The sequence below is a fragment of the Bubalus kerabau genome, chromosome 8, assembly GCF_029407905.1.
Source record: "Bubalus kerabau isolate K-KA32 ecotype Philippines breed swamp buffalo chromosome 8, PCC_UOA_SB_1v2, whole genome shotgun sequence".
NCBI classification, from domain to species: Eukaryota; Metazoa; Chordata; class Mammalia; order Artiodactyla; family Bovidae; genus Bubalus; species Bubalus kerabau.
The window spans coordinates 18743711-18762006 of record NC_073631.1 but is presented as its reverse complement, the minus strand read 5'-3'; the positions used below and the strand labels follow the sequence as shown (position 1 = coordinate 18762006).

Below are 18296 nucleotides of genomic sequence, written 5' to 3'. Positions count from 1 at the left end.
TCTGTACACAAGATACTCTAGGCAAGAATACTGGAGTGAGTTGCCATTTCCTTCTCCAGATATTATACTATATATGATAAATGTTTAAATTTCAAAGATAAGGAAAATAAACTGAAGGATGAAACAGAAAAAATTTACCTATGCAGAAGACAGTGGAGTGATATACATAATCTTGAGCAAATCCAAGATTGTGACAAAAGAATTTAACAGTCAGTAAAAGTACTGTTCATGTATAAAAACAGAAACAGTATTAAATATGCAACAGCTTAAACCTATATTCAAACCATTCTTAAAGCAATTTTCTAAAGATGTTTAACATCATAATTAAGAAATTTAGGAAGATAAAATTTTGTATAAAGATTGATGGTAAGCATGAGAAGCCATTAAATATGGACATGTCACTGTAATTGCTATAGATATGAAACCACATAGAGAATAGTTCTTTAATACAAGTAATAGAATTTAACCCTTAAGATTAAGGGGACGACAGAGGATGAGGTTGGATGGTATCACTGACTCAATGGACATGAGTTTGAGCAGGCTCTGAGAGCTGGTGATGGACAGAGAAGCCTGGCGTGCTGCAGTCCATGGGGTCTCGAAGAGTCGAACACAACTGAGTGACTGAACTGAACCCTTAAGATTATATTAATAAAGACTATTAAGTAAGAGTGTGAAAGATTACATTTTACATGTTGCAAAGGGGAAAAGGGACAATTCTTAGATTTGACAGGCAAAATTTAGAGAATGTTTTAAGGGTCTATGAAAATAACCACTTACGTAAGTAAGAACAATAACATCTTCTATATCATTAGAGAGAAAAACAAAGCCAAGATATTATCCACAGAAATGAAAAGAATATAAACTAAAAGGAGACAAGAAACTCCAGGAAGCCTAAAATAAAATCTAATTTATTTTAAGATCAGACATATCAGCTATTTTGATAAATGAGTTTTACATCTCTTTATTGAAGGACAAATATTCCCCTCCATTAACCAAAATATAAGACTTGTACTTTGTCATGCTGCCTATCATGCTAGCACAAAATTCTATTTTATTTTCTTCACAGCGCTTACTATTATTAGAATTATTTTCTTGTTTATTGCCCAGTTCTCTGCACTAGAATATAAGTTGCATAAGAAAGGACCATGGCTGTCATGTTCATGCCTATATTGTTAGGGTGCTCCATAAATATGCGTTGAATCAATCAGTGAAGGAGTGAATGACTAGACATCACACAGAAAGTTAAATATAAAAAGTCAAAGAAAAAGAAAATAGAGGTTACAATTAAAATGTCATGTAAAAAGGAATAGCAAAATACTTTTAAAATAAGTAGAAGAAATATACTGTAGGGAGAAAAGAGTTATTATGGGATTATACAATATGTGTGTAGAACTTCTGAAAATTGTAAAGCACTGTAGAATTCAAAGAATCTTTCATTCAACTGTAAATATGTTGTTGAATGAAAAATAAGAAAGATTCTCTCATATATATATATATGTGTGTGTATATATATATATAGAGAGAGAGAGAGAATATATTTTTGTTGTTAATGAAAGACAAAATCAATAATGGAATTTAAGTCCTAAAACCTTGATATATCAAATTCTAGGATTTATATACATACAAAGCAAAATAAAAACAGAGATTCAGACAGAAAATGATAGAATTATAATGATTATGAGTGACTAACAGTCACAAATACACTCTAATAGTCTTTGACAGATTAGGTAGATAAAACATAAAAATAGAGTCTATCTGAATAATTGACCCTATGAATGTATACGTGTGTGTTTATTTTACATGCACATAAATAGTTTTCTAAGTATACGTATGAACTTCCCTAATAATGCAGTGGTAAAGAATCTACTTGCCAATGCAAGAGACATGGGTTCAATCCCTGGGCCAGGAAGATCCCCTAGAGGAGGAACTGGCAACCCACTCCAGGATCCTTGCCTGGGAAATCTCACGGACAGAGGAACCTAGGGGTTCTATATAGTACATGGGGTCGCAAACGACTTAGTGACTAAACAACAAGGATACATATACTATTTAAATTAGAAAATAATCATTACTAAAGTACTTGCTAGATTGCATGCGGAAAGTTTTTGACAAGCTTTTCTTACCCAAAAGCTGTTAGAAAAATAATTCATGAGATTGAAATAAAAATTTATAATAAATGTAAATTTTTCTAGATGAAAAAAAATTGAAGTCTAAGTGTATGGAAACCATTTCTGCAACTGGTCTATCATTTTTGTAAATGTCGTATTAACTAATACTTTCTAAGTAATACGATCTCAAACAGATAAGTGCAGGGAGATCTCATAAGCCTGAATGGGTGGAGAGAAAAACTGAAAAAGGCCTTCTAAAGCCATGAGTGCAGTACAGTTCTATAGTCACAAGTAATGACTTTTCTGCATAAAAACTATGTTAAATTTGATTTCAGAATGTTGTGTGCAATTCCATATACTATGCCTTGAGAAATGAAAGGGAAAGAGTGAAGGTAACATTTATTGAGCAAATGTGTGTGAGGTGTAACTTCATATAATAATTGGTGCCTAAAAGTATGGCTGTTTTCATCCATTCAACAAGTACCTCCATGGAGAAGGAAATGGTGACCCACTCCAGTATTCTTGCCTGGAGAATCCCATGGACAGAGGAGCCTGGCGGGCTATCGTCCATGGGGTCACAAGAGTCGGACACGACTTAGTGACTAAACCACCACCAGCGTGACGAGAAGCCTGCACACCACGATGAAGAGTAGCGCCCGCTCACTGCAACTCGAGAAGACCCACATGCAGCAACAAAGGCCTAGCATAGCGAAGAATAAAAAGTAACTTTTAGAAATCCTGAAAAAAAAAAAATAGTAAGTACCTCCTGAGTCCCTCCACTACGCCAGGCAAAAATAAGCACTGGGAGGGACATAGAATACAATCATGTGAAACAGATCATCTAATAGTAGATGGTGATAGCTAATATGAGAAAAATAAAGCAGAAAGGAGGGATGGAGAGATCTGGGGAGTTATAATTTTAAACAGTCAGGAAAGGCTTTCCTGAGAAGATGTTAACTGAACAAACACTCACAGGAGATGAGGGAAGTGTGTTCCAGGCCAGAACAGCCAATGCAAAAGCACGGAGACACGAGGCAACGAGGCTGGAGTAGCCTGAAAAAGGACTCAGAGTGGGAGAGCAGCGACTCGGAGACAGACTGCGCGGGGCCTTAAGTTTATGGTCAAAGACTTGGGCTTGTAATTGAAAGTTATCTGCCTTATGCTTGAAAAGAATCACTATGTCCTTTGGGTAGCTGAGAACAGGGCGCCGAGGATGGAAGAGAGAATGAAGAAGCTACAGTAGTAATCTAGATAGCAGATGGCGGTTGCCTGGCCAGAGGTGGCAGGGAAGGGACAAGAAGTATAGATTCTGGATGGAACTGAAGGTAAACTCAGCAGAATTTGCTGGTGTGTTAGACGTAGGCACGAGCGATAAGAGGAGTCAACGTAACTCCAAAGATTTAGTCTGAACAGATGGAAGGGCAAAGTGTCATCATTTGCATTAGTTATGGAAACGGTGACTAGTATTACTCCAAAGCTCACAGTCTTTCCACAATGCCTCAGTACTAGAGAAAAAAGGCAACCAAAATTATGTGCATAGAGCATCTACCATATGGATTATAGACTTTTTCATTTTACAAATGAAGGTTGAGAAGACTTTTTCTCAAAATAATTGGTATTTCTCATAATAATTAGTTTCCTGAATTATGAGATTTCTTGTTCAATGACATGGTGAAGCCTGAAAATGTTAAAGGACTGAAAAAGGATAGGAAATTTATGGATGACAGAATCGTATCAGGTTATCCAGGGATGTTAGGGGTATTTGGGTAAATCTCCATATTCTTGAGGGTGATAGTAAGAAAAATGGTCCACAGGACCTCCTTAAAAACAGTGTTTGACAGAATAAGATGGAGCACAGACTTTTCAAAGATTAGATATGAGAACACTATTTTGCTCTGGCTTCTTCATTTTAAGTGTTTCAAACAGAAACTTGAATAACTAACCACCAATGTCCTAGCTGCTTTCAGTGACTCAAGATATTCTTTGAGCATACACACAGAGCTATGTTTTGGACATTTATCATGTATGTATAGCTTTCCAATTCGTTTTTCGTAGGATAAAGGTTAATAGGCTCCAAGAAATGTACTTGTTTAATTTCTTCAAGCTTTCTGTTTATATTCTCTCATTGGCCGTGTTCATAGGTTGCCTCAGCAATACAAGTTGATTCTGTTGTTGAGATAAAATATAATTATTTTCCACTCGTCTTAGTGGAAACATTACACTGGATATCTAGAATTAATCTTCTTCTGTCCTGCTATCTTTGTCTATTTGTATAAACATGCCATCCTGTGATAATTCCCAAGAGTGAGTTCTCTTCAATCTCCCCCACTCCTGACATCACTGTTTCAATGAAAGCTACTTCCTTCTTTCTTCCCAGTCATCTTGACCTAGCTCCTTCCTGTGTTTCAACTCTGTCAGGACAGCTGCCAAGATCAAGAAATACTAACTCATGCCTCATGTATATAATAACTCTCTCTTTCAGTCCCAGTGCTAACCCTCCAGAGACGACTCTGGTCTTAATTTTGGCGACACCTCTGAATGCATCTCCTCTTCTTTAGTCTGTCCCAGCTGTACTTTGTCTAGCATGCTGGGACTGGCTTAATTTTAAACCATGGCTCTAGTAAGTTCACTATCAAGACCATGCAACGGCTTCATGTCTATAGCTGAATTATATGTCACTTTTTGTACCTACCTTTCAGGGCCCTCCACAATATGGCTCCAGCTGTCTTTCCAGTTTCATATCGTACTATTTCCCTTACAAGATCACTATAGCTATAGCAAAATCAACCACTCTTCCCTGAACCTGGCTCCATTTTACCAGCTTGGTGGTGGGCTTCCCAGATGGCTCAGCAGTAAACAAACAAACAAAAAAACCTGCCTGCTGATGCAGGAGATGTGGGTTTGATCCCTGGGTCGGGAAGATCCCCTGTGGAGGAAATGGCAACCCACTCTAGTATTCTTGCCTGGAAAATCCTATGGAGAGAGGAGGCAGGCAGGCTACAGTCCATGGGGTCGCAAGAGAGCCACTAAACAACAACAACAAATCTCTGTTTATACAAAAACTTCCCCTCTTGTCTATCAAACTTCCCTTCTTGTCTATCAAAAGTTGACCTGTCCTTCAAGTCCCAGCCCAAATATGGCTCCTAAGAAGCACGTGCTGATGCCCCTGGCCTGATTCGTGTGATCACCACGTCCCCCGCAACTCCATCCCCAAACCCTGTACAGTGCTGACTGCAGTCTGCCGACCTGAGCACCTTTCTGAGCACCTTTCGTCTCTTCAACACATAATTCTAAGCTCCGAGAAGATAGATAGCAAGTGTCTTGCTTATCTCTGAATCGCCCATGGTGGTAGGATCCTGCCTTACATAAAGTTGAGTTCAAGGATAATCAGTGACAAGAAGTGTTAGAGAGTAGATATCTTTTTAAAGGCTGTTTTTAAACTTACCATTAAAAGCTGTGAACACTCCCCTCTCACTTAATAACAGGGGATCAGTGGAGACAAACAGATATAAGAGTATCTCCTTGGTCTCTTGAGTAGTCTTTCTACTCTCCTGTATAAATAGAATTTACATTACAGTCATTAAAAGTCCCCTGTAAAATGCTGTCACAAGGCCATATCTGAGAAGAGAGGATGAGTGCTAATCTGTTCCTGACTCACTCTTTATTGAGTAGGGACAGTATGAGATGATCTGTCTGGATTAAAGACAGAAAGGAAATGGAGTTTTCAAGGCAGGGAAAAAAAAAAAAAAATTAACCTCCCCTCCCCACAAAAAAAAGCTGCGTCATAAAATGTAGTCTGTGGAAAATCTTTCTGCTGAATGACAAGATTAAGAAAAATCAATAAAACCTTTGAAACCTGAACTATGTGAAAGGCTTTTCAGGCTTGATGGCAAAAGACAAAGGTACGGCTTCAAGAACATAAAATCTTTCTCTAGCAACCGCAAAAGCAATTCTTCAATATTCAGGAGCCTTCAAGGCCCCAAAATATGCTTAGCACAAATTGCTTATTACACAGATAGGGACAGTCGAGATTCAAAGGGCCTGCATTTCCAAAAGGACTTTTACCAAGGCCGTAATTAGTTGTTCTGGCAAAAACTGCGTACAAGTCTAATTGCACACACAATTTGCTAATTGTATCTTCAAAATAAAGGGTGAAGGGTTAATTGTATCCACATCTGGCCACAAAGAAAGAGATCGTCCTTTGAAAATATGACCCTACACTCGGATGAAAATTTGCATTAAACAACCATCCCCATTACTACTAATAATTATAATAATATCACATGCTTACAAATTGATACCTTTCATCCTGATCCTGAAAACACTTTACAAACATTAATTAATGTCACAATACTCTTATGAGGTACGAAAGGCAATTATCCCAACGGTGTCAAGGAGGAAATACAGGAAAGTTAGGTAATTGTCAAACAGACACAAAGGGAATTGGAATTCTCAGTCTCTGGCTCTGAACACTGACCTTGGTCACCAGGGAGGTTCCATGGTTCACATAAATTAGCAAAAATGAGCTTGAAACCAAAGGCAAAACCAAGTAACCACATTTCAGAATAGTGAAACAAGTCTTTGATTTAAACTCTACTTTGACTTCTTTTTTATCCAAAGGAAAATAGAGAGCATCTAGAATGGAGCCAACAAGGAGAACTTTTTGGTTTTATAATCATATATTTCAGATAATCAAAACAGAGTCCAGATAATCATATGATGCGTCCCTAATGAATGATACATTCAAAGCTACGTAAGAGGAATAAGTTCCCACAAGGGATGGGTACTTAGAATGTTCTGGTTGTAGTAGCTGTGAGATGAGGACACGCTGGACCTAATTAATACATAGGGTGAGGGACTAAAACAGAGTAAAATTAACATTACCTTAATTCTAACTGTTGTGAATTTACATCAAATTACTAGTTAGGAGCATTCAATTTATACCAGCCTGAGTACAAATAGGAAAAGGAGTTCGTCAAGGCTGTATATTGTCACCCTGTTTATTTAACTTATATGCAGAGTACATCATGAGAAACACTGGACTGGAAGAAACACAAGCTGGAATCAAGATTGCTGGGAGAAATATCAATAACCTCAGATATGCAGATGACACCACCCTTATGGCAGAAAGTGAAGAGGAACTCGAAAGCCTCTTGATGAAAGTGAAAGTGGAGAGTGAAAAAGTTGGCTTAAAGCTCAACATTCAGAAAACAAAGATCATGGCTTCTGGTCCCATCACTTCATGGGAAATAGATGGGGAAACAGTGTCAGACTTTATTTTTCTGGGCTCCAAAATCACTACAGATGGTGACCGCAGCCATGAAATTAAAAGACGCTTACTCCTTGGAAGGAAAGATATGACCAACCTAGATAGCATATTCAAAAGCAGAGACATTACTTTGCCAACAAAGGTTCGTCTAGTCAAGGCCATGGTTTTTCCTGTGGTCATGTACGGATATGAGAGTTGGACTGTGAAGAAGGCTGAGCGCCGAAGAATTGATATTTTTGAACTGTGGTGTTGGAGAAGACTCTTGAGAGTCCCTTGGACTGCAAAGAGATCCAACCAGTCCATTCTGAAGGAGATCAGCCCTGGGATTTCTTTGGAAGGAATGATGCTAAATCTGAAACTCCAGTACTTTGGCCACCTCATGTGAAGAGTTGACTCATTGGAAAAGACTCTGATGCTGGGAGGGATATGGGGCAGGAGGAGAAGGGGCCAACAGAGGATGAGATGACTGGATGGTGTCACTGACTCGATGGACGTGAGTCTGAGTGAACTCCAGGAGTTGGTGATGGACAGGGAGGCCTGGCGTGCTGCGATTCATGGGGTCGCAAAGAGTCAGACACGACTGAGCGACTGATCTGATCTGAGTACAAATAAATTTCCTTAAAAACGTGTATCATTAATAATATCTTCTTTAAGAATTAGAGAGATATGAGGATTCATTTTTAATGGCCACAAAACATATATTTTAAGGATTGATTTATAATTTATAGTTATTTTTATAAATAATATAGCAGGGGGGATGAGAATTCAAGTTTTTCTTTCTTTCCTTTTTTTTTTTTAAATGTAAAGCTCTGACACTGTGTAAGGAACAGACCAGGAAGGTGAAAATCAGGAGGCAGAAAGATCTGTCAGGAGGGTTTGTAATACATCGGATGAGGGTGGAGGAGGGTCTGCTCTCTGATCTTGGCATAGGAGAGGTAAAAGAGAGGACAAACAAGACAGTCTCTGACAGCACCTAGTGAAGAATTAAACATGAGGAAAAGGATGTGCTGCACATCTGACCAAAGGCAACCAGAGGCTCATACTGCATGTTTGCTCTACGGTCATATTAGCACAAGTACCAACAGGGTTAACATACTATAAATATTTTTCATAAATGTCAATCGTGTGTTGCATGTGTGAACACTCAGTTGCTCAATTGTGTCCGATTCTTTGCGACCCCATGGCTGCTGCTGCTGCTAAGTCGCTTCAGTCCTGTCCGACTCTGTGCGACTCCATAGACGCCAGCCCACCAGGCTCCCCCGTCCCTGGGATTCTCCAGGCAAGAACACTGGAGTGGGTTGCCATTTCCTTCTCCAACGCATGCAAGTGAAAAGTGAGAGTGAAGTCGCTCAGTCGTGTCCGACTCTTCGCCACCCCATGGACTGCAGCCCACCAGGCTTTTCAGTCCATGGGATTTCCTAGGCAAGAGTACTGGAGTGGGGTGCCATTTCCTCCTCCAGGGGATCTTCCCAAACCAGGGATCAAACCCTCATCTCTTGCATGTCCTGCATCGGCAGCTGGGTTCTTTACCACGGCGCCACCTGGGAAGCCTAAATATTTTTCATCAGTAAATATTGTATCACAAATATTTTTCATCAATGAAAAGCATAAAATATTGTTTTTTAAAGTAATATCACAACACGAAATGTATCTTTTTTTAAATAAAAATGAAACATATTATTTTTCAGCCAGACTGAGGATATGAGAGTAAGATTATGTCTCTAGCTCAGGTTTCTGCATTCTCTTTGCTCTGTTCATTCACATTTATAAAAAGGAAAACAAGCTTTAGTTTTTTCTTTCCCAGATATTCAAAGGATCTGTACCCACTAAGGTCTTTATATCTCCCTCCCACATTGCCAAAAATAATGTAAAACCCTGACAAAAATAGATGCTTAAAAATTACTGATTAAATGAATAAATTTAAAAATTAAACAAAAATTTAAGTCAAATATAAATCCTCCAAACATGGAGAGAAGTATTGCTGTTAGTGTTAGACTGCCTGTTAAATGGTATGTTAGTGATGGCTGTTGTTTATTAAATGACAACTTAAACATTTCACCAGGAAAAATCCATTTCCCAAATAACTTACACTGATCACCACACTTGTTATAAAAAATTGCTAGCCACTATATCCAAAGACAAATCCTCATTAGCACTAGCGCTGAGAACTGCTATTGATAGAAAAAAACAAGAAAATGTTTGGGAGACATTACACTGCACTTAAAATGTTTCCTTAGGAAATGACAAGACTATATAGTCAATGTTATATAATTAGAAATTTCTCCCCTTGTAACAATGTTCCATCTTTGTGTTCTGAAGAGAAACCACTGATTTTTATCTACCCTAATTTAAAGATATCATTATTGTCAGTGACATCCTAGTCACATACAAAATTGAGGTCAAGGTTTCAGATTTGACATCCAAAGGCCTGGATGATATGGACCAATGGACTTCTAGTCATAATTCCCTCTGATACGGTCAGTGATTCCTGAGGAATGAGGATTTGTACCACTGGCTGTGCAAGTGCTGAGGAGGAGGGCGCCTAGAAGGCTGGGGTTCGGGTTCAGGGGGGCTTCACGGGCAAGAAGACAGGCAGAGCAGAGGGCAGGGCAAGTCAAGGGCCATCTCCTTTCTTTTCTGGATCTAAGCCTTTAGGGGCAGCCCCTCAGCTCCCACCTGTGCGAGCACGTGTGTACACACAGGTCAGCATGAGCGGAGTCCCTGGGGAGCGCTGGCTGCCGTGAGCTCAGAACCAGGGGCTCTGGGACGGCTCAGGCAGAGCTGCAGCCCCAACTGTGACTTACTGACAGTGATTCGGCACCTAAGTGTTTGCACTGAGTCAATCTGAATTCAAGTTGGAGCCACATATCAGCTAAGCGGCCTGCACAAGACATTTCACTTTCTTAAGTGTCAGTTTTCTCAACTGTAAAAACAGGGAGAATTAAATGATATATACTGCTTAGTACAGCACCTAAGCATAGGAGAAGAGCAATAAATAAAAGCTTTTACCATTAGGACTGAATGTGAATCTAGACCACCAGAGCCATAGGCAGCAGTCTTCCAATCTCATCCATCCTTTTACTCAAACAGCAACTATCAAAAACCCCTATGCTTCTTAAAACACCAGGCTGAAAATGTATTTCTACATTTTCAAATACATTTCAGGAAATGTATTTCTGAATTCTAATGTAGAATTCAGTGAAAATATTTTGAATTTGATAAAGGGTTTTCAAAAGTACTTTCCCCAAAAGATGGCAGTGGTGGATGCCAAAGAAACACTTTTTTTATTCCACCACTTTTAGAACACTATTCAATAATCTGACACATTCAAAAGAAGAGGACAACAGCAGAAATGGCCACACAGCTTCCTGAAACAAACGCTTTTCAGAAAAGTCATCTATACCATTTTGCTTAAAAACTAGTTCTATATATCTTATATACTTATTTATTTAAATATTTTTAATTTAAATATTTATTTATAGTTTAAAAATTGACCTATGTTTTTAACTCGATACATATATTTGAAGAGAAAATTTCACACCAGTATCATAAATGTAAAACCAACTTTCCTTGCCAGCTAAAAGATAACTTAAGAAAATGGTAATATTAATGTTTTGCAATCAGTGAGCAGTGAAGGGATATTTGGCTCAATGGATTTGGTGTTTCAGACAGACTGGAGGTTCTACATCCAGTAAGATAATTGGCTTTTAGTTGCTAAATCTGGTTTTTAGTGTTACTGTGAGCAAGCAGGAAAAACTTCAGTCCACACGTATATCAAGTTCTGATCACAGAACATTGCATTTTCCCTCTGAAAAACTTAATCTGATTTGGACTTTTCTACTTCATTATGGATTTTAAAATTTTAGTATCACCCTTTCCTTACATTACCTTTTAGTTGGCAAGGAAAGCTGGTTTGACATTTATGATACTAGCATGAGATTTTCTCATTAAATACATATATACATCGAGTTAAAACTTGCATCAATTTAAAATACTAAAAATATTTTAATAAGTATATAAAATATATTAATTAAGTGCCCTAAAAACAACAGGTGGTACAGGCTGGGGGTGGGCAGGTGCTGTCTCCACCATTCTTGTTGGCCTGTCCCATTCTATTCATCTCCCACTTTTTGCAGAAGGTCCTCCTTGGCCCCTGCAGCCATGGTCACGACTCTCTGAAATGTGAACGTCTCTAGAATTTAGTCTCTATTATATGATTTCATCTTTACCATATGATTAGCACATAATCATAGGCTCTAATACAGCATTATTTAAATGTTCACGTGTCTGTGTCCTGGACTATTAGACTGATAAACGACTTGTGGGCAAAAAGAATTCATTTATCTCTGTAGCACTGAGCAAACAGGGGGCATGCTGATAAATATTTCCTGAATAGTCTTATAATTCCTTATGTTTATATTTAAGTAACTGTACTTCAAAGGCAATTCTATTATAATATTAACTAAATTAAACCAATTTTTAGTTCTATGTACCTATCTGAATGATCCCATAAAGGCAAGAACTAACAGATTATTTGCCCTAATCTGGACTAGTGTAAGATTACTAGTTACATACCTTTCTTCCTTAGTTACAGATAATATATCACGGCAATGTGCCTAGCTCCCAACATTTCCCCACCATTCCTGCTGGTAGAGATGGTCAATGAGATGCTGTTGGATGAGGCTTTTGGAAAAGCCATTTAAAAGGAGCTTGCATTTGCTTCAATCCCCTCCTTCTGTGGCTGGAGATGCATGGCCATACTATAATCAAGAGGCAACCTGGGTTATGGAAGCCACATACTAAAGGCGGTAGAGTAGAAAGAGAGAGTCTAGGATATTGACAGTGTGGTGTAGTCATTATACTGGCTCTCAATTGCCTAATTTAGGACATTCTCCGATGAAGAAAAATATACACCTAATTTGTTTAAGCCACAGAGTCTCCATTGCTGGCAATCAAATGCAATTCCTGATACATGCATATGTAGAATCATTACAGACAGCCCTGGGTAATACTATCTCGTGGTGGGTGGGCGGTTTAGTCGCTAAGCTGTGTCCAACTCTTGTGACCTCACAGTTTGTAGCCTGCCAGCTCCTCTCCTCTATCCATGGGATTTTCCAGGCAAGAATAATGGAGTGGGATGGCATGTCCTTCTCCAGGGGATCTTCCCAATCCAGGGATCGAACCCGTGTCTCCTGCATTGCAGGTGGACCCTTTTACCACTGAGTCACCAGGGAAGTGCCTATACTATCTGAGGGGTGATTAAAAGTTCTCCTGCTTTCTCAAAAACATCTTTTCCTTGGTACTATCAAGTACAGATTTCCAATAAAGTATATCATGTCAGTGTTATTCATTCTTTGGTATTAGGAGTTGAAAGCATCTGTTAAAATGAAAATATTGTTGGAGGAGAGTTACACTTTAGGTTATCAATATAACTGAATATCTCATTGTGAATTAATTTATGAATTAACTTCCATGATTTGTTAGGCCCTGAGGGGATGGAACTCAAGATAGGTGAATTTTCCTATAGGGAGACCAGTCAAGAAAGGAGCAACATCCGGCTACTACATCTCTTCTTCCCTCTCCTGGCCCCTGGAGCCATCCTCATCCTCTGACTGCAGTTGCACCCCAAAGACATGGACAGGCATTGTGGGGGGGGGTACAAAAAATGAGAGATACAGGACCTAATGGGAAAGGGTCCCAAAGGCAAGCTCGCGTTTACTACACAAGGCTGCCGATAACCTCCCCTTTCTATGGGAGTACTTTATTTATATCAAAATTCCATAGCTAGTAAATAGCATTGGTAGATTAGCTATTCATTTGAAAATTAAGAACTGCTCTTCTTTTCACCCTCTGGTTATGGTTGCCAGAGTAAATATAGGTGATTTTTTAAAAAGTCTAAGTATGATACAAATATTACATAGCACAATTCCCTTTCCAGAGGATCTTTCCGACCCAGAGGCTGAACCTGGGTCTCCTGCACTGCAGGTGGATTCTTTATACCGTCTGAGCCCCCAGGGAAATACATAGGACAAACTTATACTGAAAATTCTGTTGTTTATCTGAAATTCAAATTTATCTCAGCATTCGGTATTGTTATTTGCTAAATCTGGCAGTTCTGGTTATGGTAGTACTTTAAGGGGAGAAAGATGGCTGAGTTATGGTCTATGCATCTTATTTGTGGCATTCTGGTTCTTTTATGCAATAGGAATAGCTATATGTAAGGGAATTCTGAAACACAACAATATAAAAACGTGAGCATGAACAGCCAACAACTTACAAACACCTTACCAACAATACTGGAAATCTCATCTTGGTTGTTTAAAACAGCAAAGGAGGAGGACTTCTAACTAATGAACTAACTAACCATTTTTAAAGAGAGAATAAGTAATATTCACTGACATAAATATTACAACTTCAAAGACAAGTATTTCTAAAAAGCAAACCCACAAGAATACAGAGGCATAAAAACTTTTCAAGAGATAACACTGAGGGGAAAAAAAAGTATGTTAACAAAGCATACTTTCATGATAAATGACAGAAAAGAGATCCACCCCCGAAAAAGTTTTTCATGTTCAGGGAGGTCTTACTAATATGTCCTCAATTGACTGCCAGGAAAAGAGAGTGACAGGGCCATCTTTGGAATCCAGGGCAAGGTAGAGAAGCCCTAAATGCCCAAACTGGGAATCTTGGAGCATTGCACTCAGGCATTGTGGTTTTTCTTTTTTTTTCCGATGCACTCTAAGCTCACTTTTATTACTTCCAGACCTCCTTCCTCATTAAGGCACAGATATAAAAACTGGGAGCTACTTATAGAGTAGATACCAAATAGTCCGTCTGCTGGTGAGATACAGACCGCCACCTTGCATGCAGAACAGCTGGAGGAAAAAAGAGCCCTTATTCATCAAATTTAAAAAGCACTCTCTCATTTCATGCTAATTGTATGGCCTTTTGCATGATATACAAAAGATGGCCTAAGATGAAAGGAATTGAAAAGAAAACTACCAGTCTCAGAGGTTTTTGGGGGGAACAAGATTAACTTATTACTTTTTGAGAGAAAGTAAATGACTGAGTAATTTAAGTATTACATTTATTTTCACAGAATGACCTTTACAGGTTTTATTATTATCAACATCTATCCAACTGCTGCTTCCTGCCTAACATGTGACTTTACTCGACTAATCTCAGTGCTCTGAAACCCTTCAGGTTAGTATCAAACAGTTCATAAATTAGAGAATTTAAAATAAAATGCATACAGATTTTTTACGGTTTTTTTTTTTTGCACAAAGGAAAAAGGCTGATTATTCATAAATGTTTGCTTCTCAGATCCTGCAACATGTAGGTTCTGCTTCAACTGGTTTCTTACAAAAGAGTGATCACAAAATCTCATTTGTTATCAATATTTTTGATCAATAATAACATGATAATAAGTGACAATATTATTCAAAGGCTGTAAATAAGATGATGAGGTGTGATGATTTATGACATATTGTAAATTATGGTATAAGGTGATAATATGAACTGGGTCTTTGAAAACCTCCATGAATTTGGATCTATGTTACTATAAATATCAGTCCGTTAGGAAAAACCATGTAAAAGTCATCAGGGGAAAAGGTGTAAAGCAGAGAAACAGTAGGTGCAGTTCATTCATTTGGACACAAAGCAGCACTTATTCCTTCTAGAACTATCTACCAATTGGTATCAGTCAACTGAACCAGGGTTGGCAACTGCAAAGAACAGTGGCTTCAATGTGCAGCCCTTGAAAAAAGCAAAAGAAATGATTGGGGTTCCCAGACTTCCAAAAGCACTGACTATTCAAGAGGTTGAAAACTGAGCTAAACATACTAATAATTAATATTTACTACACAGACTAAGACTTCTTTAGCCTATTAGACTGGCACTGTCCAGTAAAACTAGAAGGCAAACCACATTTGTATTCTAAACTTTTCTAGTAGCCACAGTAAGAAAGTTAAAAGAAACAGGTGAAATTCCTTTTAATACTTTTTCCCCCCAATGCAATATATCCAGAATGTTATCATGGGAACATGAAATCCACATAAAGTATCATTGAAATATTTAACAATCTTTCCTTCATATCATGTTTCTGAAACCCAGTTTGTATTTTACACTTACCGCGCATCTCAGACTACGAGTCACATTTCAAGTGCTCAACAGCTACATGTGGCAAGTAGAGACCACGTATGGCAGCGCAGTTAAAATTTCACAACTTTGGAGGGGAAAAAGGCCGTGTTCTTAATTACTACCTAATGTTTCCTGCAAGTCAAATCTCTAGCCACTAGTGAGCTTACTTATCCTTTGTGTTAATGAACACAGTAAAAACACAAAAAAGCTATACCACTAGAAACAGGGATTGTAGTCTAAGAGGCTATGCTTAATTTTTATTAAAAACAAGTATTTCTTAAACTACTCGCTTTCTCTGGCCACATTTCTATTTCTGCCACAAACTTCAGGAGTCTGGTTTTTCTCTGAGGATCAGCCACATCACCAAAGATGAAGTGAGACTTTGCCATCTTTACATTTGCCGCTTGAATAGTGTTCCAAAAAGGTAAATTATATAATTCCTAACTGGTTTATGACTAACTGTTAAGACCCATGGAGTTTCCTCATGAAAAGAGTTCCAAAAAATCAAGAAAAGAAAAACTGAAAACAAATAAGTACTAAAGTACACTAAATTCCAGACTAACAAGCATTTGAGCTCTTGTGAAACTACAAAGGACCGCTTAAGGGCTTGCATGCAAAACTGAAACTCAACAAGCCATTTTCAAGAGCTGAGTCAGGGTTGATCGTTAGTAGAAAAATAAGCGACAGAGAGGTACCAGTATTTAGTCCTCAAAAATGAATATTCAAGATGCAACATAATTAATATCTTAATTTAAACAATGAATGACAGTTTATACTTTTCTTCTTTCACTTTTTTAAACTGATTTACTTTTTATTGAAGGATAATTGCTTTACAGAATTTTGCTGTTTTCTGTCAAACCTCAACATGAATCAGCCATAGGTATACATGTATCCCCTCCCTTTTGAAACTCTCTCCCATCTCCTTCTAGCTTGATACAGAGCTCCTGTTTGAGTTTCTTGAGCCATACAACCCTCTAGGTTGATACAGAGCCCCTGAGTTTCCTGAGCCATACAGCAAATTCCCGTTGGCTATCTATTTTACATATTACTCTTTCCATACATCTTACCTCTCCTTCCCTCTCCCCATGTCCATAAGTCTATTCTCTGGTTCTCCACTGCTGCCCTGTAAGTAAATTCTTCAGTACCATTTTACCCGATACCATATATATGTGTTAGAATATGGTATTTATCTTTCTCTTTCTGACTCACTTCACTCTGTACAACAGGTTCAGGGTTCATCCACCTCATTAGAACTGACTCAAATGTGTTCCTTTTTGTGGCTGAGTAATATTTCATTGTGTATATATACTACAACTTCTTTATCCATTCATCTGTTGATAGACTTACCTGTTGATAGACATTGAGGTGCTTCCATGTTCTAACTATTGTAAATAGTGCTGCAATGAACAGTGGGATACATGTGTCTCTTTCAATTTTGGTTTCCTCAGGGTATATGCCTAGGAGTGGGACTGCTGGGTCATATGGTGGTTTTATTCCTAGGTTTTTAAGGACTCTTCATACCATTCTCCATAGTGGCCACATCAATTTACATTCCCACTAACAGTGCAAAAGTGTTCCATTTTCTCCATACCCTCTCCAGCATTTACCGTTTGTAGACTTTTGATGAGGGCCATTCTGACTGGTGTGAGGTGATATCTCATTGTGGTTTTGATTTGCGTTTCTCTACTAATGAGCAATGTGGAGCATCTTTTCATGTGTTTGTTAGCCATCTGTATGTCTTCTTTGGAGAAATGTCTGTTTAGGTCTTTTGCCCACTTTTTGATCAGGTTATTTGTTTTTCTGGTGTTGAATTTTATGAGCTGCTTGTATATTTTAGAAATTAATCCTTTGTCAGTTGTTTCATTTGCTATTATTTTCTCCCATTCTGAGGGTTGTCTTATCACTGTACTCATAGTTTCCTTTGCTGTGCAAAAGCTTTTAAGTTTAATCAGGTACACTTCTTTACTTGTGTTTTTATTTCTGTTACTCTAGGAGGTGGGTCATAGGGGATCTTGCTTTGATTTATGTCATCGAGTGTTCTGCCTGTGTTTTCCTCTAAGAATTTTATAATTTCTGGTCTTGCATTTAGGTCTTTAATCCATTTTGAGTTTATCTTTGTGTATGGTGTTAGGAAGTGTTCTAATTTCATTCTTTTACATGAAGCTGTCCAGTTTTTCCCAGCACCATTTATTGAAGAGGCTGTCTTTGCCCCATTATATATTCTTGACTCTTCTGTCAAAAATAAGGTGCCCATAGGTGTATGGGTTTATTTCTGGGCTTTCTATCTTGTTCCATTGGTCAGTATTTCTATTTTTGTGCCAGTACCATACTGTCTTGATGACTGTAGTTTTGTAGTATAACCTGAAGTCAGGAAGCTTGATTCCTCCAGCTCCATTCTTCTTTCTCAAGACTGCTTTGGCTATTCGGGGTCTTTTGTGTTTACACATGAATTGTGAAATTTTTTGTTCTAGCTCTGTGAAAAATGCCATTGGTAATTTGATAGGGATCACGTTGAATCTGTAGATGGCATTTGGTAGTACAGTCATTTTCACAATATTGACTCGCCCTACCCAGGAACATGGAATAGCTCTCCATCTGTTTATGTCATCTTTGATTTCTTTCACTAGTGTCTTATAATTTTCTGTGTACAGTTCTTTTGCCTCCTTAGGCAAGCATATTCCTAGATATTTAAATCTGTTGCAATGGTGAATGGTATTGATTCCTTAATTTCTCCTTATTTTTCATTGTTAGTATATAGAAAAGCAAGTGATTTCTGTGTA

General features: G+C 38.1%; 1 protein-coding gene across 4 annotated transcripts in view; it reads right to left on the bottom strand.

Moving 5' to 3' along the window:
• Positions 1–18296, bottom strand: part of UMAD1 (UBAP1-MVB12-associated (UMA) domain containing 1) — a 260313-nt gene that overhangs the window by 41726 nt on the left and 200291 nt on the right. For 3 of the 4 annotated variants that reach the window (XM_055589843.1, XM_055589845.1, XM_055589844.1), the window contains exon 5: positions 5554–5659. The exons of the other annotated variant lie outside the window; for it this stretch is intronic. In XM_055589843.1, coding sequence (XP_055445818.1) covers positions 5554–5659 — 106 coding nt within the window. The remainder of the gene's footprint in view (positions 1–5553; positions 5660–18296) is intronic. 4 annotated transcript variants of the gene reach the window in all.